Raw genomic sequence first — 24,766 nt, 5'->3', positions numbered from 1 at the left:
CCCGCAGAGCATACCCAGCCCGGAGGAACCAGGACTAAAAAAACTCAAAAGAAAGTTCATTTGAAATAGCCATTTGGTCAAGGGCAGCTCCATTTTTCAGAATGAAAAGCGAGTCCAACATTTTGCTAAAAATATTAGCCCAGAGGAACTTACCCATGAAGAGAGCAAGGGAATCATAATAATAATTTGATGAAATGAGTCTTTATAAAAAGTGATCAATGTTACTATGTAGTTAAAGTTAAAAAAGTTAAATCTACACTTTCTGATGCAAAGTGACGGGAAAGTGACCTAAATTAAAACCATTACAGGTTTCGCAACATATTAAGAACTAGAATGATATTAAAGTTGATTTTCTTCAATTGCCTTTCTAAGCGTGCTCGTTGAATTTGTTAAAATTTTACACCCTTTTCCTTTCAGTTTTACGAGTGCGCGCACACACACACACACACACACATACCCTTCACACAGACACCCCCAAACGGACACCCCCACACACAGTGTCTTCAGATCTCGTACTTGCCGTACTAAGCGTGCTTGTTGAATTTGTTAAAATTTTACACCCCCTTTCCTTTCAGTTTTATGAGTGCTCCCACATACACACCCACATACCCTATACACAGACACCCCCCACCCCACACACACACAGTGTCTTCATAACCCGTTCTTGCCGTGCTTAGCGTGCTCGATTTTGTCTACAACATTTTGTCCGTGATTGTATGTATCTTATGATTGTAAAGGGCTACGTGCTTTAAATTTTGACCAGTGATAGATAATGGATATTCAAAATTTGAGTTTTATCGTTTTGATCCAGTTAATTGTAATATATATTATATTCTACGGACCATATAGACATTCTCAAATTCAGTTGAGCTAGAATCTGACGATGTTTTCTGTCCAAAAACTTTAGGGCAGACTCCAGGCTGGACACTAAAAAATAGTTGTCAGATTTGGCTGAAATTTAGCACACTTGTTCATTGAGTCAATATCATGGGGTGTTTTTTTTTATTTTCATAAAAGTTCAATTTCTAAGGGCGTGGTCACGAGTTTTAGCACGAAAACGAGGCTAAAACTTTTGGGCAGTCTGGAGACGTCAAAATGGTTGGATTTGGCTGAACTTATATGCATATTATGTGAATCGTTTGGGGGTGTTTTTTTATTTTTTTCAAAGTTTTCATTTTTAAGGGTGTGATCACGAGTTTTAGCACCAAAACGAAGCTAATTTTTTTTGGCAGGGTAGAAAATGGTCCAATTTGGTTGAAATTGGTTTCTTAATAAAGGTCTGTAAATTACACACTATAAGTATTTGTGAATGACAGCATTCTGCCGTGTCTCGTTGACGCTAGCGGTTAGGCATTGGGTTTGTAAACCAAGGTTGCTTGTATTTGGTGGTTCGAGCCGGGGTCGGAGACCTATTTCACCGGTACGGGCAAATTATAGAAAAATACTTAGAAAACACGGACTAAAGTTTAACAAAACAAAGACACAATTTATTATATCCGGGCCCTGTCCTTTACCAAATCCGAACATAGTACTGGAGAACAACCATATCCGACCCCAACTAGAACACCTTGGCTTCAAGTGGGGGACCATAGCAAAACAACTGACCCTCGCTAACCATATTCAAAGCCGCATATCCGATCTATGGGCAACGACGTCATCTCTGGTCTCATCCGGAATACGCTGGACTCACCCCGCAACCGTAGCAACAATCATGAAAAGTATAGCTATTCCAAAACTACTTTACGGAATAGAGCTTACCAACCTCACCAAAAGATCCCAATCTTTTATGAACTCGCAGTTGGGAAATCAATTTGTAATTGGGAATAATGATAACTTAGAACACACATTCAAAGAAACAATTCTTGATATGTTGGTAAATTGGGACTTAAATAAAAAAGAAGAATTAAAAAAATTTCTAGAATCTAATATTGTTAGATCATAAGTATTGTTTTTTTCTTCTTCTTCTTCTATCTTCCATCTCTTATATTATATTTTTTTGGTTATTTGTTTAGTTTCGATTAGATAATCCTTTCCTTGACTCTGAGCCCTAGCCATATACTGTAATGAATTTAAGATTTTTGACTCTTGAAATTTTTGTCTTTGAGATTCTTAAGCCTCAACATAAATTCCACACCAATCTCACATTGAAGCTCGCATGATTTTCAAGCATTAATTTAAATCAAGGATCTACACTTTCCTAGTTGATACTGTACTATATATTTATTTTTTGCAGTACAGTTGCATAGATTTATTATTTTTTCCTTGATTTTTTTCGACAGCTCCTTGCTAATGAGATCTATCGATCTCCTTGTTGCTATTCCAACTAAATCTTAGGATTTTTTCTAGCCAATTCATGTTTAATTAATATCGAAGTCTGTCTAGTTTATTTTCCTGTCGTCGTCTTGAAGCAAAACACTCTTAGCCCTTGTTTTAGCATATCGAAGCCTATCGAAGGCATTTTTCTGGTTGTGTTTTTGTGGACAATTCTTGTCCATACACTTTAAGTCTATATATCGTATAGGGGGGTTGAACTTTTACGGTCTGACGGGATTGGCCTTTTTTTAGTACGGTATTACGGGATTTGACGAAAAAAAAGACGGGAAAACGGTATTTTAAAATCAGACGGTGACGGTATTTGGCCTTATTTTTTGTCATTATGCCGGTATTTGAAACTGTACCAAACCGGTGTGACGGTGTTGTTATTTTTTTCAACTTTCGGGATTCCGGGATTCAGCAAAAATTTTAAAGGGAAAACGGTATTTCGAACCCCTACAAACCCCCCCCCCCCCCTAATACCGATAACCTAGGACCACTATTCAAGTTTATTTTACTATTAAAAACGATATTTTTAAACGTTTGTAATATATATGTACATAGATATACCCTCAGGGGTGATAAAAGAGAAAGATTATTATTAAAGATTATTTACATAAATCGTACGAAGGCAAGTGACTGTGAATAAATCTGACCATGTTATACCTGAAAAATTACATATAATACTTGCAATATGAAAAAAGTTTGCACCCAACGAATGCAATGCCGATAATACAACAATGAGAATGGTTGATGAACTGATTCAGAAGCAGCCACCGACCTAAAATTTGCAAATATCTGTTCTGATTTGCCAGCTGGAAGGATTTCCACGAAATTAAGAACAGTTCCTCGTTTTCCAGGCGAGAAATTTTTACTTCAGAGCAGTTATATTTTTCCAGCTAGGAGGTAAAAATACTTTCAGAACAGATACGAAATTACCAGGCGATTGATTTTACGCGAGTTAACTGTTCTTATCTACCAGGGCTGACAAAATCTTATAAGAACAGATCGCTAAATTCCAGCTTGACATTGAAGGACTTTTAAGAACAGAAACTTAATTTCCAGCTAACAGTTCGAACAGATCCACAATTTCCAGATGTTTTGTAGAACAGATGGAGAATTTTCAGCTGCCACTCCAGGCAACCACATTCAGGACTTTTTTTAAAATCCCTCAGAACAGATAGGAAATTCTTAGACACGTTATTTATAAATATAAGATATCAGACTATTTTTTCATAAGAACAGATCATATTTTTCCAGCTGGTCCCAATCTTCAGTAGAACAGATCATATTTTTCCAGCTGGTCCCAATCTTCAGTAGAACAGACCATATTTTTCCAGCTGGTCCCAATCTTCAGTAGAACAGACCACTTTTTTCCAGCAGACTTTTTTCTTTAGTTCGGTAAGAACAGACCGCCATATCCAGCTGGAACGTGCCTTCAGAACAGATATTTTGAAGTCCTCCTTCGGTGGATGCTTTCGCTGATTTTAGCTAAAAATTTAAACAAGGAGCAAAATTGACTGGTTAATGATTGAATTTCCCTTGGTATTTTTATCTACAACAATGAATTAACTACTGGTTAGTGAAAGTTAGTGAAAACTCGTTGCGGTTATAAATTTCAAATTTTAAAGCTGATAACCGGATCCGGAACACCACGGCCCCAATATGAAGAATGTTATGTTATACTTCTTAAAAGGTTTATTGCATCGAAGATGAACAAATTAGTGGCAAAACGATGGAGCATTTGACGTCACTCGCGCGGCAAGTTACACACGCGTTATTTGTTAATCCCATCGGGCGATAGGTGGTTAGGCGGCGGGCGTTCTCTAATTCTCTAATCAGCACTATCAGTGAAAGTTATCGTGACATGTTATGAAAGGAAGTATGATTGATAAACTTGGTGGAGTTATCAAAACAAATTTGTTGTCGAAGAGATTTAACAAGTAAGTGAAAATACAGACCAGATATCAAACAGTCCCATGTTTCGACCAATCGTCCCGAGTTAAAGCAGTTGACGGTATGTACATTTGAAACGTGGAAACTTTTGTGATAAATTTGGAGATTTTCTTACACGTGCATTCAAAATGTGGAAAACTTTTGTCTTGAACTTGACATTTTCTTCCACATGCATTTAAAAAATGAAGGAAACTCAAGTGATTTCCCTGGCATGACAATTTATTTTATTTTCTGACATTTTTTTGGAAATTTTGATTGTTTCCAAGTATATGACATTTTTTGCTTTTGCAGTATGCTTTTGGTCATCATAAAATGGCTTCTGTTAGGGGAATTTTTTCCTATCGACATTCTTTCAGAATATGAAATGTTTCCCAGTATATAAAAATGAGATTTTTTTTTTTTGCATTCTGTCGGAAAATATAAAATTGTTTCCCTGTTTTGAAAGATTTTTCCTTTTTAGCACGTACAGTATTTCAAAAAACTCCAAAAGTTACTTTAATTTTTTACATTTTTTACAATATTTTATATATGAAAGTATAATGCAAAATATTTCATCTCATTTTGAAAATATATTAAATTTTCTCGGTTTTCTTACTGTGAAATATTCTCCTTTTTGTCATTCTTTCATTTTAGGTATTTGCCCTTTTTGGCTAAAGAATATTTCTGGAAATCAGCGCTTAAAATAACAATTATATAATCAGGTCTTCACTCTACTTGGCGGTGCGACGCCGGGTGCCCGCTTGTATAATACTAAAATCCATTTAAAGTCCACCTAACGAAAATTAAAATTCCAGCCAATTTGATTACTGCATTGTTGTTCTCAGTCGGGTTCAGCTTCAACATTTTACGTTTTCTATAAGTGCGTAGATTATTCAGCAGTTTACTTTGATGTCGCCATTGACCGAAAAGGTTCAATCTCAAAATTATTGCCTGGGTAAACTTTGTCTGTACACAAACCCGATATCTGCGGCTAATTTTAAAATTCATTGCCGTACTTACACTACGATAATGGTCGTACAAAGTAGGGTAAACTAAAAATTTTTTTGTTTGTCTGAGCATAAATTTTGAGATTGACCATGCTTTATGTAGATGGGACCCTCCTCATTATGCAAAAAGGGCCAATCTCAAATTTAAGACTACAAGCATGTGCGTAATATAATGATAATTTTGATTCCAGACGAATATTTCTAATGTCCTCACCCCTTCCCCCCAGTCTACGATGCTGATGAATATACCGTCGGCCCCAACCATCGTGGCGCCTCCTGAGACACTTATGTAGTCGTTATGTCATAGTAGCAGATACACACCACACCATACGCCCCACAAACGTAATCAAATATAATCGAAATCCGAAAAATTGGGGTAATAGCTTTTTGGGAACATAGACCTTTTCAATAATGCTGCTGATATCTTGATTTATGGGCAAAATGACAACTTTCTGTAACTTTCCTAGGAAAGTTGACACTCCAAAACAGCTTGCCTATTTCTTGTTATAGCTGTCATGGCAATAGTTGCTATTTCACCCGGCCATTCAAGATGAAAGGTCTACGTTTTGAAATTTTGGCCAAATAAACTTAGGGAGGGAATGATATATAAGTAAATCATCAGCTTAATGAGCCTCATCGACCCAATCAAAAAATTCGAAATCCCCACTGAAATCTTTATACTAATTCTGTGTCCCCACTGGTATTTTCTGTCTTGGAAAAATCCCCACTGCGCACTGGATTTACAAAGAAAATTTTTTATATCCCCGGTGAAATTTTAAAAGCCACCGGGTCACTGAGAAAGGGGTGTATAAATTATAACTGTGGCTCTGTTTTGCTCATTCAGCATTGTAGACTGGGGGGAGGGGTGTTAAAAGTGTAAAATAGCAAATTTTTCATAAATTCTTATAATTTTTGCACATGATTGTAGCTGGACAGAAAAACTCTTTTCTCATAAACTAATTTTGTGATTGGTATTTTTGATTTGTCAAGGGCGATGAATAGAATATGCTTTTTTAAAGTCTACCATGAACACCACAGCTCGATTTCTCTGAAATATAAACTATGGAGACAAAACTGTAACTCTAAGGCTATAAGAATGATAAAGAACAGGATAATGGATTTGAGTTAGAGTCATTAAAAGCAATAAAATCATATTTTATTGATAAAAGAAGCAATTTATATTAAAAAGCATTGTCCTATTTTAAACAGTGATCTCAAAGACTCTAAAGACTTATATTTATTTACGGGTGGTTTTTCACTGAGACTGTCTGGCAAAAATCGATTAGCTGAAACAAAGAAAATTGATAGGAAAGCATTACTGACTCCTAAAACAGTTGTCAAAGCGTTTACAACCCTTTGAATTTGAAGAAAATTTTATTAAAAATCATCAACTCGCATATCAAGGGATTTAGAATTACAGCCTTCTAATGAAAATTTTACCAATTTATTTATGCTCTCTTTTTCGCTTAATTGGTCATTAAGCCAAGAGAGGTCTACCCCTCTCTTGGAAAACAAAAGGTTTACACGCTTTTTTTTATAAGAATACACTTTATAAGCATGTCCATGATGAACAATGGCCAAAAAATCAAGAATATGCTAAGAATATCACCATCATAGAATTTTGCTACTCAAGCTAATAATGCCATTTTTAGACCATTTTAAGTTATAAATTGTCAATTAGGATCCTAACCTAAGAATGTTGTAAGAATATTTTAGGATGATTTTCCCAAAAAAGTTAAGAATATCCATGATGAAATGGATTTACACCATTCTTATAAAAAAAAGCGTGTAATGACCAATTTTCGACATTAAATCTGGAATGCAGATATGAAGCGATCAAAATCTGATGTTAAGCACAAATCTTCATTGTATATTTTTTACAACCCTTAGAAATTTATAAAAAGGACCGTTGATGAGAACCACTTATCTATCTAGCGTAGTGGAAAAGAAACCTACATGATTTTATTGCCTGTAATTGATCCATTTTATTGTTTTAGATTTTGAAGCTTTTAACTCGACATTTGTACAAACAATTTTATTTGCCTGAATGATGTATACGTTGATGTACGGAATTATAAATTTTACAACATTTTATTTCATGTTGTTGCTTTGAATATCTTGGCTCAAATGATATTTTTCGGACTTACTTTTCTTTTATATTGGACAAAACTATCAGTTGGCTATGGTTCTTGCGTAAGTTAGTAGTTCTATCAGGAAAAATACGATTTTGCATTTAACTGAAGAGTATATTTTATGTTTGCTTGAAACTTTAAATGAACATAATTCCAAAAAAAAAAAAAAAAAAAAAAACAATTACTATAATAGAAACTTTTCTGGCTGAAAAAATAGCCTCTGACAAAAAAGCGTTTGTAAAGTATAAGTCTTTAATATAACTGTATCTAACAACAAAATGATTACACTTTATAGAATTTAATTTTGGTTTGACAGTAAGCTTGATATTGTGGATAAAACTCTCCACGGAAACTATCCCAAACGTAATCCGTGTAATCAATAGGATCTCTTTCAAATCCGTTAAAATTGCCCAACATATCATCTCCATCACCAGATCCTTGATGAGAAAAAGAAGGTTTATTTTTTTAAATTAAATGATCCAATAAACTGAGATTTTAGGCCCTGAGGGTAATCGAAGGAGCTGGGATTGTAAAGACTTTAGTTACTAAAACAGGGGGCCATCCATATAGTACGTACGCAATAAAATGTCGAAAATCGAGTACCCCTTCCCTACTTTACGCAAGCGTACGCAAATGACTATACCTCCTGGTAAGTACGCATTTTTTTATGGTGGTCGATACTTCCATGTTTTTAATGGCTGGGGATCTGAATTTCATTGTTTTCAAGTCAAATAATTCACTGGGGATGGAAAATTAGCACAATATTTTGTAGTGAGAATTTGCTTATTTAATTATTTTCAGAGACAAAAATTGGAGCAAAATTTCCCACTGGGAGGGGGTCCCAGTTTATTCCGTGAGAAGAGGGTGTAATATGTTAACAAACCAAATGTAAACAAACCTTTATCGGACTCCTTCATATACTCATGTAGTTTGAATGTGTTTAGACCTTTGTTTGTCAGGAAATCGAATCCCTCATCAAAATAGATTTCATACGTATCACCATACCACCAACTTCCCTTTTTCATAGCCCGTTCATTTTCTCTGGCGATTGTAAAGACCTTCTTTTTTTGATTGGCTGTTCGTGATCCGATAGATATAGATATACTTCCATAGACCTCGAAAGTGTCCCCTGGATCGTCATTATCAGTGCAGGACACTCTAACGGATACTTTGTGCTTGACATCTAAAAAACAAAAGTATCTGTAATGAAGACCCGATATGTGGAAAATGTCGACGGAGCGATGAGGTTCCAAAATGGTTCGGTATGGAACTCTTGCGTGTAAATCGAACCCGAGGGGCTACTAGGGTTGCGAGCTGACGGGGGGGGGTGCCGTCTTTCGAACTTTTGACCCTTACCGGGACTAAAAAAGAGAAAACCAAGGAAAATTTTGTGAATTTTACGACCTTTAGCGGGACTAATTTGACCAATTTTGACCAAATTTTGATCTTTCAGGGGTTAAAAAGTCAAAATATTATTTAGGCGTAAAATAATTATTTCGAGTTTTCTTAGCCAATCAAGATACTAACACAGAAAACTGTGCTAGCCCAGCTGACACACAACGTTGTTTCAACGTTAGATAAACGCTGAAACAACGTTGTGTGCCAGCCGGGAGGTCTCTACCGGCAACCGAATCCGTTTCTGAAGCCATCATCGCCATCAAAAAAAAATCAGAAAGATTTGATTCAGAAAACAGGTTTGTGTTGCCACGTTTCTGGGACAAACAAAACATGGCTCAAAACCAGCTCACCACAACATCTGGAGGTATCACTTGGAACACGAAATTCTTCCCCATCAGAACAACCATCACAATAACGCTTTCGTCTTTCTCGTGGTGTTCCGCCGCATGACCAGCAAGCCCAATTAGTCCAAGCTAAAGTAAAATGAGGATGTACAATGAAGTCATTTAGAATAAGTTTTAACCCTATTCAACCTAGGCTTTTAGGGGCGGTTCAGAACTAGGGGGGGGGGCTTTTCCTGTACCACCCCTTAACTTTTGATCTAGTGGGCCTTTTTGGATGAAATTTGGCACACAAGATCTTTGACACATAAGGTAACTTTTGACAAAAATTTTTTTTGATGACGTCACTAATCATGCCCAAAGTGAGCAAAAACCGAAAATTTTCTTTGTTCTTATAAATAGCTATTGTATTCTAACAAAAGCTTTAGAAAAAAATTGCCTGAGTTTAAAATGCTTATTTTATCCTAAATATTCAATAAATTACGGTTTAAACGATATATTTGACATTAAAAATCAATTTGTATTGGAAAAGTGTCAATTTTTTTGACACCTTACTGTCAGAAATGTCATCATGCTCAAGGTGTGAAAATTTTTAGGTGTCAAATTTTTTTTTATATTGAAGCAAAATAAAAGTTAGGAATTTACAGAAAATTTCACGGCAAAAGCTCTATTATTTCAGGAGCTATTACCAATAGTTTGACCTCCGAACAGAAAGAGCCCCCCCCCCGCCCCGAGTCCGAATAGGGTTAATAAAACGATTGGACAGAAAGAGGAAAAGAAAATATTTTTTTGTTTATTCAGCACGAAATTGGAACACGATATAACACCACTAGAAGATATTGGTCTACTAATAATATGAAACAGGAACAATTAAAACTAAAACGAATTTTTGAACAACTTACATTGACATTCGTAAACTGAGCCAGACTCGCAGATAGAACTAATGGGGCAAGTATCATCATAACCACATCCAGAGGGGTTCTTACATTCAAGGCCTGCAGTGTGACAGTAGTCATCATATAATGGTATAAACCACATACGAATGGCTGTTGAATTCACTGCTTCGTTATTAATGTTCTTAATGTTTCGATATTCGATAAAATTGTCTTGAAAGAGGTTGACAATGGGCGAGAAATAGTATTTCAAAGGCGTTGGCGTGAAATCTTGTTTCGCCCAGTCGTAGATGTCTGTCGGTCGAGAACCTGTCAGGAAAAATGTAAAAAAATATACATTTCACTCTCTGATAAATTAACCATCCCTAAAACTACAATGCGAATATCCTTCATAGCGCCACTGTAAAAGCACCATTATGGTAATATACATGTTTGTTTTTTTTATAAGCAAGTGTATGCCCCTCGGTCAGGCTCGAGTATGCTTAAGCTTTCAACACATCCAGGCATAGCATATGCTTATCATATGCTTATGAATTATTACGCTTTTGATTCAACCCAATTTTTTATAAAATCTCTGAAATTTTGTTAACATTCGATTCAAAAGGCGTTCAGATTTTTGGAGCAGTGGAATGTTGCTAGTCGTGGGATGTCTTTTTTTACTTGACCACTTCCAAACCTTTTTGGACAGAAAAAGGTTGACCACATGAAAAATATTTCAAGCTGGCGTATATGCTTATGCTATGCTTAGGAAATCTGCAAATCTGAGCCTTCATATGCTTATAAGCGGTATGCTTATAAAAAAAACATGTAACGTATATAAAATAACGAATTTCTTAAAGAAGGTTTTGAAATTGAAAACTTTTACATAAGTTCATACATACCGTATCACTGGAAAAATTGAAATTATTGAAGTCTGTTGGCCAGATTTTCCGTTGGAAAAAATAGCCTAAAATTTCAGCTCCACTAGATTTTTCGAGCTAAAACCAAATCACATTGAGATGTTGATAGAGATCTTTATCCCGATTTATCCCGACTGAGTGAAAAAATTTCACGAGGCAGGAGTGTACACCCAACATTAGCAAAATATCGTCGCAAAATGATGAGGGAGGTATCTCTAATATCTGTCAAATACCGGAATACCAGATTATCGGAAGCCTCTCTTTTTGTACAGTATATCGATAAATAAATTATCACCTTTTGTAATAGTAGTTTGTTGAACATCATCTTGGCTGAAGCTGTCAATTTGTGCTTGTGCTTCGGCTGAACAATCAGCCTCATCGCTACCCATGGATATACCAAAGATGTCAGCCGCTTTTTTAGCTGAACATGCTTGAAGTGCATCGAAACTCACCTGTTTACGGACAGTACCTAAAAATAAGTGAATAAACACTTCTCAGTGAATAGTAGTGCTTTTTGCTTTCATAGGTGCTCAACTTTTCAGTACAGTAAGGAAAACAGGGTAAAAGAAGGATTTATGGGTACCAGGCTATGCGAGTACAGTAAAATGACTTATCTCAAACCTCAAAAAGAAAGAAAAAGAAAGAACCGGCTTTTATGAAAAGTCTCTCTAACTCAAACTAACAACAGCATTCTTCCCACCATGGTTCATTAGAGACTAAAACTTTTAGAATATCCATGATATGATGAAATAGCACACCGTTATGCAAACGTCATAATTATTACTTTTAACACTTGACCGAAAATCAATCCCACAATCCTTTTCGTCTTAATTAAAAAGTCGTGAAAGTCATTACTTTTTCTTTGTAGTTGAGTGTAATTTGCATGCAGGCGTAGTTAACGCGAAGGGTGATGGGATTGAATTTCGGTCAAACAGAAAAATCAATGTCTATTTTTAGATTCACTGCGGTATGCTATTGGAAACACACATCAAGTAAAAAAATTGAGAAAAAAAAGGAAAATGAAAATGAAAAATGAAGAAGAAAAAAATCAGCTTCTTGTAGAAATGTGGTATAATTATCATTTTCACAGGAGTGATTTTTCAATTTTAGATCATTATCACTGTTAAAAAAATTTTCAAAAATATTCATTCAATCAAAAGACATCAAACAAAATTTATTGCTGGTTGACTCTATAAAGTACTAAAAAACGACAAAAAAAACGAAAAAACCTGCCTTTTGTCGATCAACCAGCAATAAACTTTGTTTGATATCTTTTGATTAAATGAATATTTTTGAAAAATTTTTTCACAGTGATGATATATAAAGATTGAAGAGTCACTCCTGTGAAAATGAAAATTATACCACATTTCTACAAGAAGTTAATTTTTTTCTTCTTCATTTTTCATTTTCATTTTCCTTTTTTTTCTCAATTTTTTTACTTGATAATATTTCACTCGCGAATATCTTTTTAACGAGCACAAAACCGTAACTTGATTCGAATTCTATCAAAAGTTACAGCTATTTATTTCTCCAGCTGCAAATTATTTCGAGACAGACTTTAGTACACGTTTTTTTATCAAAGCATCCAAAAGCTTTCAAGTCTACGTTCTTTCTTAATGTTTTGAAGTTCAAGCTTAAAAATGTTCTTAATTTTACCGCTTAAAAATGTTCTTATTTTTACCGCTTAAAAATGTTCTTAATTTTACCACTTGATGAGTAATTTTGACAATTTTTCAAAGAAATCGGATGTTTTTGATTCTGCGAAGCTTAAAAATGTTCTTAATTTATAGTTTTCATATAAAAAGTCTATATACCTGAATATGTAGTCTTTTGTGCAAAAAAGGCACCTAATTGCGACTCCGACATGTAATGTGTGCCATAGTCGCCGATGAATTTCTCAAATGCTGCTTTTTGAGAAGTTGATGATTGCGAACTTGCATCGTGTAATTCTCCAAGAGCAAGTGTGAACGTGTATGTGAACGCATTGACATCATAACTACTGAATCTCATCTCGTACAGAAGGCACACCCCCCAACTTAGAGACATCATGCTGTGATCGTGTGAAAATGAAGCACCTGCACCCTTCATTGTTTCTGATTCCAACCAGGCGTGTGTGAAAGCTGGCGGGATAGTTGAAGAAACAGAAAGACCAGGGATACCAGCCGCCACATCAGTTTCATAACCCATTTGAAGATCGTTTCCACTTTTAGATTGACTCTCCAAGGCTTTGCTGATAGTTAAAAAAAGGGAATCATGCTTTTTCATCATAATTTTCATTCAAAAGCAATAAATTAGAGAACAACAAACACATTTATCACTTTCTTGATATCTTGACTACAGTCAACTCTCGCTAATTATTCGAACTTCAACAGAAATATTATTTTTGATTACATCAGGGATATATTATAGCGGAGCTGGATAACGCACATTTAAAAAAGCCTTGTTCTCTCTCTGTCCCTGACATTAAAATTTGATATGAAATTTAACTTTTTTAATTACAAACTCGTGAAATTTGGATTTTCCTCTTAGCCAATGATTCTGCTGCTGCATTTATCGTTCACGATTAAAAACTTTTAATTATCAAGAGGGTCTGTAAAACATTGGTGAATGACAATTTAAAAAAATGAAAAACATTGTTTTCATTAGTAAAGTTATAAGAAGTTCTCTAAGATTATAAATAGTACTTTTTCATTTGAAATACCGCGCTACACCGCGGGGTGCCTCACTTTCTAACTGATATTTGCAGATAGCAAGTCGTTATGTCTGATTATGGAAAAAATTTCAAGTCAGTTGAAACAATATTTGTCAAAATATTTACATCCAAAATTTTTAAAGAGAAATCATGAAAGCTTCTCAAATTCATAACACACGCTGATAAAAATGGATTTCATTAACAAGGAAGCTTTTGGGGTATCTTCTACAAATATCATTTTGATGAAAAGCGGGAACATCATAGCAAAATATGTGCAAACGTACTGCATGAATACTTTGTCTGCTTCATTTTTCTTATAAAAACAGAACACTCAAGGGGACAGAGATGGATTTCTAATATGAACAGTTTACAATAGAAAAGACAAAGAAGCAATCCGCTAAGGAATTCTCGTCCTTCATCCAGCTCCGCTATAACATATCCCTGATTACATCACAGACAGATTCGACTCTTAGAAAGTATCTTTAGAGGGTTCCTCTTTGACAAGGGCCGGAAACAAGTTCACATTAAGGCCGGTCTCCACTTTCACTTTTTTTAGTTAGCTGACGTGACGTAATCTTTTCTTTAGGCAAAAAAAGGTTAAGAAAGAAATTGTCGCCCATTTCACGTGAAAGTGAAGACCGGCCTTTATAGAAAGATTCGAATGATAAAAACTCAAATAAGCGAGAGTCTGTTTTTCTGTTTTTAAGATAGATCTACTCCGAGTTGGTTTATGGGTAATAAAAGAACACTTACTACAAAGCATGTGTGGTTGTGTAGCTTTTGACAGACATTGTTTGGAAACAGTTATTCAAGCTGTAGGTGGTTAACGTTTCCTTTCCATCAACACCTGTTTTCTCAAAAATCTGATTCTTCATCCCTGGGTCTGCAGTTGTTTTCAATGGATCTCCTGAAAAAAAATAGAGTAAAGTTTTGCGTCTGTAATAATGATGGTAATGATGTTTTGTTTTGTTGGAGAACTTTGAGTTGCTAAATAAGGGGCAATAAGAAAAAAATCCTTCAACTTTGTCGTATAGTAAGACCACATAACTTTTGTTTTGTTTTGGCAATTCGAAATAGAAATGGCAATTTTTATTTGGTTATATTTGAACAAGTTTTTACAATCAAAACAGTTTGTTAAGAACTCAGTTCATTATTTCGAAGAGAGCACCTTTACGAAATGTATGTATAATGATGAGATACAAACATTTTGAGATTACCTCACCTTTTTTCAAGATCGAGGGTCAAACCTCATCAAATACTTATTGTAGATAAAAACGTTAATGATGTTGGTATTGTTTGCCCTGTGGAGAGTATTTTCAGACCTGACAAACAGTGGAATTCTTACCTAGCAAAAGATTGTATCCGACAAGACCGGACTCCATGTTGTCAAATTCAATTGTGCCGTACACACATTGTTGCACGAGCAACAAAATGCTTAAAGATATCATCTTCACATGTGAAAAGAAAATTGAAAACGAGGATTTGAAAAGATTCAATTCTTTTTATATTTTTTATCCTGGATGTAATAATGCAAAGAACAAATTTCATTTGAATTTGCAAAATGTATGCTTATGCGAATATTCATGGTGAAATTGGCCAAAAATTAAGGGCGTAGAGGCGTTGGGAGTGGTGTAAGAGTGTAGGGGCGTTGAGAGGGGTGTAAGGGTGTAGGGACGTTAAGATGGGGTGTAAGGGCGTAGGGGTGTTAAGCATTTAAGTTTGAGCATTCAAAGTATAATATTTGAAAATTAGTTGTTGTAATAAAATAAGGGTTATTTAGTTCTAAATTTCTAAAAACTATTCGAAATTCATAAAGATATACTCAAACAGCTAAGTGAAAAGGCAGTGGAAAAAATTTAAGGATTGAAAAGTAATTGTTCTTCAGTCTAATATTATAAACAATTTAAAGGTTAAGGATTTTGTTAGCTTCGATTTAGTCCTTATAAACCACGGAGACACAGGTAGAACCACACGGCTTTCTAGTGTAAATAATTCCTTCACTTACCTTCATGACGACTGCTGGTGATGAGGCACTCTTTTAAAAATCGTCTCCTCTTTTATACTTTTCCAGAAATAGGCGAATCAATACCCATCATGCATTGCAAACAAAAGTCTTCTTAAACAGTCTGCAAGATTTTTCACGCACTAGCGGGCACCGTAATTATATAACTTTTGAATTAATGACTTTGTAGACATATTCGGACAGATCTATTATTATGAGCGTGTTAATGCATGCTGCAAGATAACCGGTTTGACAAGTTTTAATGAACAGCCGTCTAACTATATTGATATATATATATTTTTAATAATGTCATCATCGACCGTCTCAGGGAATCTCCTTTCCAAAATTGAAGACTTCATGTATCGCTAACCAGATTGTGAATGTTTTCTGCACACCACGCTGGAGCTCTAAAGAGATGTGTGAATAAAACAACAATCTGACGAATATGCAATCTCGAAATCGTAAGGACCGCGTTCGTCTAAAAGGACTAGGAACGACAACAAAGTTGCGTGATTGTGTTTATAAATAGGGCGCCGTATCAGTTTTTGACTTTCTGGCGCACAACAAGATTCTTGTTGTAGAATTTTCCGCGGGAGGACTATTTTCCTCAGATGTATATAATTTTTAAGCAGCGCCTTAAGAGGTTTACCATGCGCGTAAGAAAATTATGAATAGCTGTTATCAGGTTATGTATCGCACACTCTCTCTTTTGAAGTACTTTGAAACATTTGAGTCGCCAGGATAGCGCTTTTTTGCTTCATTGCAACGCTTCAAAAAATTAATCAAAACAAAAAAATTATTGCCGACATGACTTCCATTAAGACTTTTCCCAAGCAAAAAATAGAGGGCTTCTAAAATATAACTTTTGATTTTACCACCAGAAAAACTCAGAGCACAAAAATAGAAATTGACAGACAGTTCTAGCATCTAGCATTCAATCTGTCTTCCAAACTTCAAGGCTTCACTTTAGTTTGCCTGGGAAAGGTAGTGAATATTAATCGTCTTTAACCTTCGGCTTGACCTCGATTGGACACACATTATTTCAAAATTCTTATTTTTTAAGAGCCTTATCTCATTACAGTATTACGATTGATATAAAGTCTAGTGATTAGCAAGACAGCGATTAGCCATAATTGAGTCTTGTATAGTAATTTCTTAATCATTATTAACAAAAACTTTTTAATGAACTCAAAGTTCTCATCGCATCCATACTCTGATTTTAACTTCATTGCCATGTGCTAATGCACTCCTTTTTATAAGTACAATTTTGCAAGTAAAAGATAAGCTTAAAAACACTGAAAAATAAGAACATTGCTGAGCGTTGAATGACTAAATTTTAAACAATTTAAGGGTTTAGTTAGTCAAAAAAGGGAATTAACTTGTCAGTATCTACAGCTAATTTTAAAAACTTATTCTGATTTGAGATTATTTTTCCAACCGGCCGCTGGAGCGTTGGGAGACGATGAGAGAAGTTATTAATATTCATCGCAGAGGTCTACTGATTCTTATAAATAAAGTGTAAAACGTTCTTAAAAATAAAATTTCGCAACAGATTTATGATACCATTTATTTTAGACACGCTCTTTATAAGAATAAACTAACTAAGAGCCTAAGCCTTATGGCTTCGATGGCCAAAATGTTAAGAACAAGTTAAGAACATTTTAAAGCTTTGCAGACTCCAAAACACCCGATTTCCTAAGAAAATGGGTAAAAATGATGGGAAAATGGTGAAAATAAGAACATGTTAAAACCAGTTTAGGCTTAAAAGTCAAAGAGTTAAGAACATTTTAAGCCTTTTAAATTTTTTGATGTTCTTTTTAAAAAAATGTACAAAATACAGTTCATGACCTACATAAAGAATATTCTAGAATTTTTTCGATTTAGAAATCCTATAATTACAAAGGTAGTCAAACCGCGGCATTAGTAATTAAGACCTTTTTTACTGCTAACCTCAAAAGAAGAGTGTGCAAAAATAATTGTGCATTTTTGGCTAGAAAGCATGAAATACGTAATTTATGTAATATAAGCAAGCCATTTTATTCACGCTTCATTGCATTTGAATGAGGGGCATTTGATTGATATACAGGGTGTCCGGAAAAAAAGTATCGAGTTCGAAGATGATTCTGAGTAGAAGGTTGTTGCACGTGTTTAACAAAATGTAAGAAAATATATACCAACACAAAAATTGTTTTTACAACAGTCATTATGATTAAAAAGAATTAACTTTCTTTACAATTTTCATGACGCTAAAGTTATTGAGAATTGTTTTTTGTAAAAGTTATTCATAAAATTTGTCTCGAGACAATTAATATGACACAGAGAGAAACTTTGATATACAGGGTGTCCCTAATAAAAGTATCGAGTTTGAACATGCGATTGAGTAGAAAGTTTTAAGTGTGTATTCACAAAATTGTATTTTAAGCCCTCCCTCTTTTTATTGATTAATTTATACGTTGTAACTACCTTTTGTAATGAGTCTATGTGATGGAGAACGTTCTTATATTTTAGCGATAACACACACAAACTTTTTTACTCAATCGCATGTTCAAACTCGATACTTTTTAATTAAAGTATCGACTCGAAACACAACTATGAGTAAAAAGTTTTATGTGCGTGTTCACAAAATTGTATTTTAAGCTCTCCCTCTATTTTCTTTGTCATATTGCGATTAATTAAATATTTCCCTACTATAGGGGAATATTTGTTAAAACGGCCTTTTTCCGTTTCTTCCTCTTCGTCCATTTTCGATGTTAATGTTTTCTTTATTCGTGCTGCACATTATGACTAGGCTCTTCAGTCACGTGACTAAAAATCGTCGCGAAGATTTAGCGGGGAAAAAAAATAGTATCCTTCTATCAAAATATGGCAGGGGTTTTTACCAGCTTTTTCATAAAACAAATGATTGTGTGTAAAGCTCAGAGGGCTGCCTGAGTTTCTCTCGTGTGTGCTGAATTTATTTTTCCCATAAGGAGAAGAAGAAGGGTGGAGAAAGAAGCTGAAACACATGGAAATCCAATCCATTCCTATCTTGACTTGAGAAGAAGGTGAGCATAAATTTCTTTCTGATTTCCATCATGTATATATTCTATATTGTCTAGATATTAATGGTCAAAACTTGGAAAAGCTTGCACTCTTCTCAGTGCCCCATTTTCAGCCTTGATGCCAGATGCTAAAAAGAAAACTAGACCATAATAGATGCTTTTACTCCCTGTTTATCTTTTTGTATGCTCCCCTCCCTTCTATCTTTTGTGTGCGCTCTCTGGGATCCTTTGGTACGTTTTGTGTGGCCCTTTTTGTACACTACCCATGGTCCTTTTTGAATGCTTTCAGGGTACCTTTTGTACGCTCTCCGTTGGTCCTTTTTGTGTGTTCCTGGGTACCTTTTTGTACGTTCCCCGTGTACCTTATTGTACGTTGTTCCAGTGTATCTTATTGTACGTTCCTCGTGTACCTTATTGTACGTTCCCCTTGTACCTTATTGTACGTTCCCCAGTACCTTATTGTATGTTCCCCGTGTATATATACCTTATTGTACGTTCCCTGTAGGTTCCCTGTGTACCTTATTGTACGTTCCCCGTTAACCTTATTTTATGTTCCCGTCTACCTTATTGTATGTTCCCAGTGTACCTATTGTATGTTCCCAGTGTACCTTATTGTACGTTCCCAGTATACCTTATTGTATGTTCCCCGTGAACCTTCAAAGAGGCCACCCTGTTGAATAATTATGTAGTCCAGCAGAAAAACAATGATAAAACCATGCATAATCATTACAATATGCATGATACAGTAATCATGCATGGCTCTATCGTTGTTTTTATGGCTGGACTACATAATTATTCAACAGGACGTCTTTTTTGAAAAAAGGTCTATTGTATGTTCCCCGTGAACCTTATTGTATGTTCCCAGTGTACCTTATTGTACGTACCATGTGGTCCTTTTTGTACGTTCCCGTAAACTTCTTTAATGGCTCAGTTTATATGCGCAAACATAGCTCAAACCATCAAGCAGAGTCTCACCCTTTTAAAGCCTTTTTTGGGAGATTTCAGCGAATGACCACACATTTGGCATTGATTACTGTAAAGAGATTATTTCCCATTATGAAATTTTGAATTTTTCTTTCCTTTCACATTCAGGTGCCAGAATTACAAATTCAACAAAGTTTGACGACCTCTAAAGCTGACAATACAATGTAACTTGCTGGCAATGATGTAATGATAATGTTGCACATAATGAGAATATGAACAAAGATAAACATTCTTGCAATAATTGAACCAAGGAACTCTATTGTTCCAAGATGTGATTTAATGATCAATGATACAAATGTCATGGAGTTTAGTTTATCAAGACACAAATTTCACAAAAAAATTTGCTGGAAAGTGTTGTAAATATTCAGCAATACTGTAAGTAACTAAATGTGACAATTTCAAGGTTGACAATTTGGTATATTATCACATGAATACTAATGTAACAGATGTTATGCACTGGAAATCTAAATCTGTAAAGAAGGAGATCCATTTTTAAGTAACTTTTTATTTGTGGATGGTATAATATGGTGGTTTAAAATATTGATGACAAGGAAGTTTTTCATATGAAACTAATGTGTACAACATATTTCGATATCTCCCAAATTCATATTGCCATATTTCCATATTAGTCCCTTAGTAGACAGTCTCAAGATATTTTGGCACTTTCTTACTCAGATGAGTCTTAGAATAATATAAACTTGTAAATCTAAGATTTTATTTCCTTAATGAAAGTAAAAACCAATATTAGTTGAATAAAATACATTTATTTTTGTGTTAAAATGGTTATCATTTGCATGCAATTATTTAACAAGTTTTTAGACTTATATCATCTGTGAACATGTCTATGAAATAAGGACAATTTTTAGCAGGAATATGGTTAAATTTTGTTTTGCATCGGATATTGCTTAATATAAAGGCTTTAATAAATCTAAGTTACTAAGTTGGAGCTTTAGGATAATCTGTAATCGACTGCGACTACAGTACAATCTATGCTCTGAACTGTTGGAGGAAATATTTAACCACATCTTTGTGGCTCTTGTTTATACGTTGTAATTACCTTTTGTAGTAAGCCTGTGTGATGGAGAACGTTCTTATATTTTAGCGATAACACACACAAACTTTTCTACTCAATCGCATGTTCAAACTCGGTACTTTAATTAGGGACACCCTGTACATTGCAAATTTAGTAAAACACACACAAGAACTTTCTTTCTATAGAAGGGGTACGACTACTTTTTTTCGGAGCAACCTATACATGGCAACATTTTGATTATGGTATCCGTTGTGGTCAAAGACATCGGCTTCGGAGCAAAACCGACGAGTTGCTTCCTTCAAAAAAATGATGAATGCAATGTGAAATAAAAAACTGACCCCTGTATATGACCGGGCACTGGTAGGCACATCCAATACACTCTTCTCGAGATGCATAAATTTATTGCTGTCCTCGTTTTCAAACAGATTTCATTGCTATGAAACTATACATTTAAACAAATTTAAATTTAAACCTTTTGTTCTCCAAGAGAGGGGTAGACCTCTCTTGGCTTAATGACCAATTAAGCGAAAAATGCAGCATAAATAACTTAGTTGCCATAAAAGTAGCAGAATGTGCAATGGGATTCTTTTGTAAAAAATTGGTCATATGGGAAAAGTGTTTTCTTTTCCGATAGAGTTGAAGAGCAAACTTTCATCTGTAAGGATTTGATACAAAAGACGAGGAATCTTGTCACAGAAAATGTTCATTAGAAGGCTGTAATTCTAAATCCCTTGATATGCGAATTGATGATTTTTAATAGAATTTTCTTCAAATTCAAAGGGTTGTAAACGCTTTGACAACTGTTTTGGGAGTCAGTCATGCTTTCCTATCAATTTTCTTTGTTTCAGCTAATCGATTTTCGCCAGACAGTCTCAGTGAAAAACCACCCAAAGGGCGCGTTCACACTGAAAAGTTTACTTAAAGTCTGTCCAGATATAATTGGCAGTGGAAACAAGAATGCCTGTAACTTTTGATAGTCAATAATAATTATGGAAATTCTTTTTGCTTGTTTTAGAGAATCAAAAGCGCTATATTTGAATGTATTTTTGGTTGAAAAATTCGCGATTTTTAGCGGTTGAATTTGCAATTGTCAAAATTGAGCTTTTTTTCTACTTATGTTATAACTTTAATTTTTACACCAGTGGTAGTTCAACCTTAGGTTAAGAAGTTTGTTAAATTTCAAGGCAAACAAAAAAGTCCTTCGGAAGATATGGGACCCGAAGTACCCCTTGGTAGCACTTTTCTGTGAAATATCAAATCTCCAACTTATTACTAAAAACGGGGGTTATGTTATCTTTTTTGAACAGTGCAATTAAAAGTTAGACAAGAAGCCCGTTGGGCGTGAAGGCCCAGCGAAAAGTAACGTGTTGAAAACGAGCGTGCAAAACAGCAAATGCATGACCCCGTTGACATGGATCAAAGTGAAGACAGGAAAAAAAATTTCAAAATCACCGCGGTACTTCTCATTGGTTAGACGCTTGAAATTTTATTGAATGGTCTCCTACCAACCGGGCCTACACAGGCGCAGGTTCAACTTTCCAATAAAATTCTAGCCTGTGTATCCAGACTCAAAATTTCAGAAAAAAAAATCTTATCTGGTGTAACTAAAAATGTCGGTACTGAATGATACTGCCTGTGAGTGAACCCTTGTTGACAGACTATCAAAACCCAGGCAGACACACATAATTAACTTACCATATAACCTCTTTTACAAACTCAAAAAACTTTCAAAACTACTTTAAACTACATCAAAACATCAGCCACATCAGGCCACATTTTAAAAAGACTCCTTTCCATTTTGTTTAGAAATGAACCTGTGTTTTCATTTTCATTTGTTCATCTTTTTTCACAAGGTCAGCTTTTTCCATAAATTATGCGCGCCCATAGAAAAATATAAAAAATCCCCCGAATATTCTGCTTAGTGAGTGGGCGCTTTTTAACGAATTAGGTGCACTCGCATATGCAGGGAGAAATATCCCTGCAGGCATGTTAGTTGGACCAGACCGTAAACAAGAAAAATGATCTTTAAAGAACTAGACGGTAAAATAGTTTTTACTGTCTGCATATACAAGCTAATAAAATTCATGTGGTTAATGTGAGTTAACAGTTAATGCGAAGATCCCGAAATGACCATTTTCACTGTTCATGCCTTGCAACCATGAGAAATGTTCAATCTAGTTTGAATTTACCCATGAGCTGTATTTTAGTGCCATTAACAGATTCCAGAATTAGTTTATATACTTTGAATAGTTACCATCAACTGCTTCAACTTGGGACTATCTGAAAAAACATGGGACGGTAATTCGGCCACCTTTCACCGAACTTCCAAAGTCATTTGATTTGAGTTAAGGAAAGGCGTATTTAAAAATACACGATTTCTCTTTCGATTTTACAGTACCGTGAGAGTGGGTAACTTGCATCAGTGTAGGCTAACATGCATAGCCCTCAAATGAATGACCCGTCTGGTCATTAAAATACAAAGTTAAATCAAAACAAAAATGGTAGACTAGAGCTGCGAGCGGAGCTGAATATAGTTTATTTTAATGACCAGCCAGGTCATTCATTTTAGGGCTATGCATGTTAGCCTCCACTGATGCAAGTTACCCACTCTCACGGTAAGTGAAAATACAGACCAGATATGCAACAGTCCCATGTTTCGACCAATCGTCCCAAGTTAGAGACGGTTGACGGTATGTGAGTCGAGTTTGAAAAATCAAGCCACCGACTGTTTAATGCGACAGATCCAGAATTGACCATTTTATTTAATGTGTAGAATCATGAAAAAAGTCCCAATCTTGTTAAAGTTTAAACATGAGCTGCATTTTAGTCTCCGCTAACATATTCCAATAATCAGATTTGAAATAATTCTGTGTCGAGTTTGAAAAATCAAGCCACCGCACCAATCGTCAAACGAGACAGATCCAGAAATAACCATTTTCACGCGTAGCCTCATGGAAAAAGTACCAATCTTGTTCCAATTTACACATGAGCTCCATTTTAGTGTCCATTACCAAATTCCAGAATCAGTTTACTTTTAATAATCATGTGTTTGAAAATTTGAAAATCATACCACGTCCCACCAGCCACTGTACTGACCGTTGTTAGCGACAGATCCAGAAGTGACTGTTTTCTTGTGTAGCATCAAGGAAAAAGTTCCAATCTTATTCAAATTTACACATGAGCTGCATTTCAGTTTATTTATTTCTATATCAGAAGCCATTATTTCCTAAAAATAAAGTTTTTTCGAAAGCAATTTTTAAGGTAGAATTTTCACTCATAAAACTTTATGAAAACTTGAGCAAAGACTATAAGATATGGCAGAATGTTGAAAAAGGTTTATAAAAGAAAATCACTACAAAATATCTTTGGTTTAAAAGTCTCTTGACCACTAAAGCAAAGAAAATGTTCAAGAAAGTATGAATCAACCTCTCGCTTCGACCGCCATCTTGTTTTGTTTTGAAATTTGTTTTTGAAGGAGCGCGAAATCAGAAAATATATCTTTTATAGCCAGTGTCCGACTTTAGCAACCTTTTCCCTCTCCAAACGGCAAAATTAAAAAGTGTGTTACTATGGTTTCAAGCGCCGTTTCACCAAACGGCGGACAGACAGCGGACGGAAAGTTGAAATGAAGGCCCTATCGCTAGCGCTGGGCCAAAAATGTTAAGTGTTGGTGCATTGGTATTATTGGTATCAATGATTATTTCGAAACGAAGTGAAACACAGTAATTGTTTTTATTGAAAAGATAAGCATGAACTTATATTGCCTTTGTTATTTTTAAGTCATTAAAGAACTTTGTATTCCCAAAAACAAAAACAGTTTGGCTATGAGGTCATAAAGAGATCGTAAAAGTGTTATGATCGAAAAAACTATTTATCAATCATACACTACCCCCTTTTAGTAATAATGGAGATTTGATATTTCACAGAAAAGTGCTACCAAGGGGTTCGGGTCCCAATCTTCCGAAGGACTTTTCTGTTTGCCTTGAAATTTAACAAACTTCTTAAACTAAGGTTGAACTACTACTGGTGTAAAAATGAACGTTATAGCATAAGTAGAAAAAAAGCTCAATTTTTGTAATCGCAAATTTAACCGCTA

At 35.0% G+C, this 24,766-nt stretch overlaps 2 protein-coding genes across 2 annotated transcripts in view; both read right to left on the bottom strand.

Annotated features, from left to right (window-relative positions):
• The window catches only part of LOC136810403 (uncharacterized), a 277,730-nt gene that overhangs the window by 117,387 nt on the left and 135,577 nt on the right, over positions 1-24,766 (bottom strand). The window lies entirely within an intron of this gene.
• LOC136810393 (uncharacterized) lies at positions 7,485-15,701 on the bottom strand. The gene is made up of 9 exons (XM_067066943.1): positions 15,616-15,701; positions 14,956-15,058; positions 14,364-14,517; positions 12,733-13,148; positions 11,214-11,387; positions 10,029-10,328; positions 9,136-9,258; positions 8,286-8,570; positions 7,485-7,824 (listed from the first exon to the last, which is right to left on the bottom strand). The coding sequence occupies exons 1-9, from the start codon at positions 15,619-15,621 to the stop codon at positions 7,670-7,672; spliced, it is 1,716 nt and encodes a 571-aa protein (XP_066923044.1). The 5' UTR covers positions 15,622-15,701; the 3' UTR covers positions 7,485-7,669.

The sequence above is a fragment of the Clytia hemisphaerica genome, unplaced genomic scaffold (assembly GCF_902728285.1).
Source record: "Clytia hemisphaerica strain Z4C2 unplaced genomic scaffold, Clytia hemisphaerica genome assembly, whole genome shotgun sequence".
In the NCBI taxonomy this organism is placed as follows: Eukaryota; Metazoa; Cnidaria; class Hydrozoa; order Leptothecata; family Clytiidae; genus Clytia; species Clytia hemisphaerica.
Note: the sequence above shows the minus strand (reverse complement) of the source record. Positions and strands in the feature narration are given on the sequence as shown.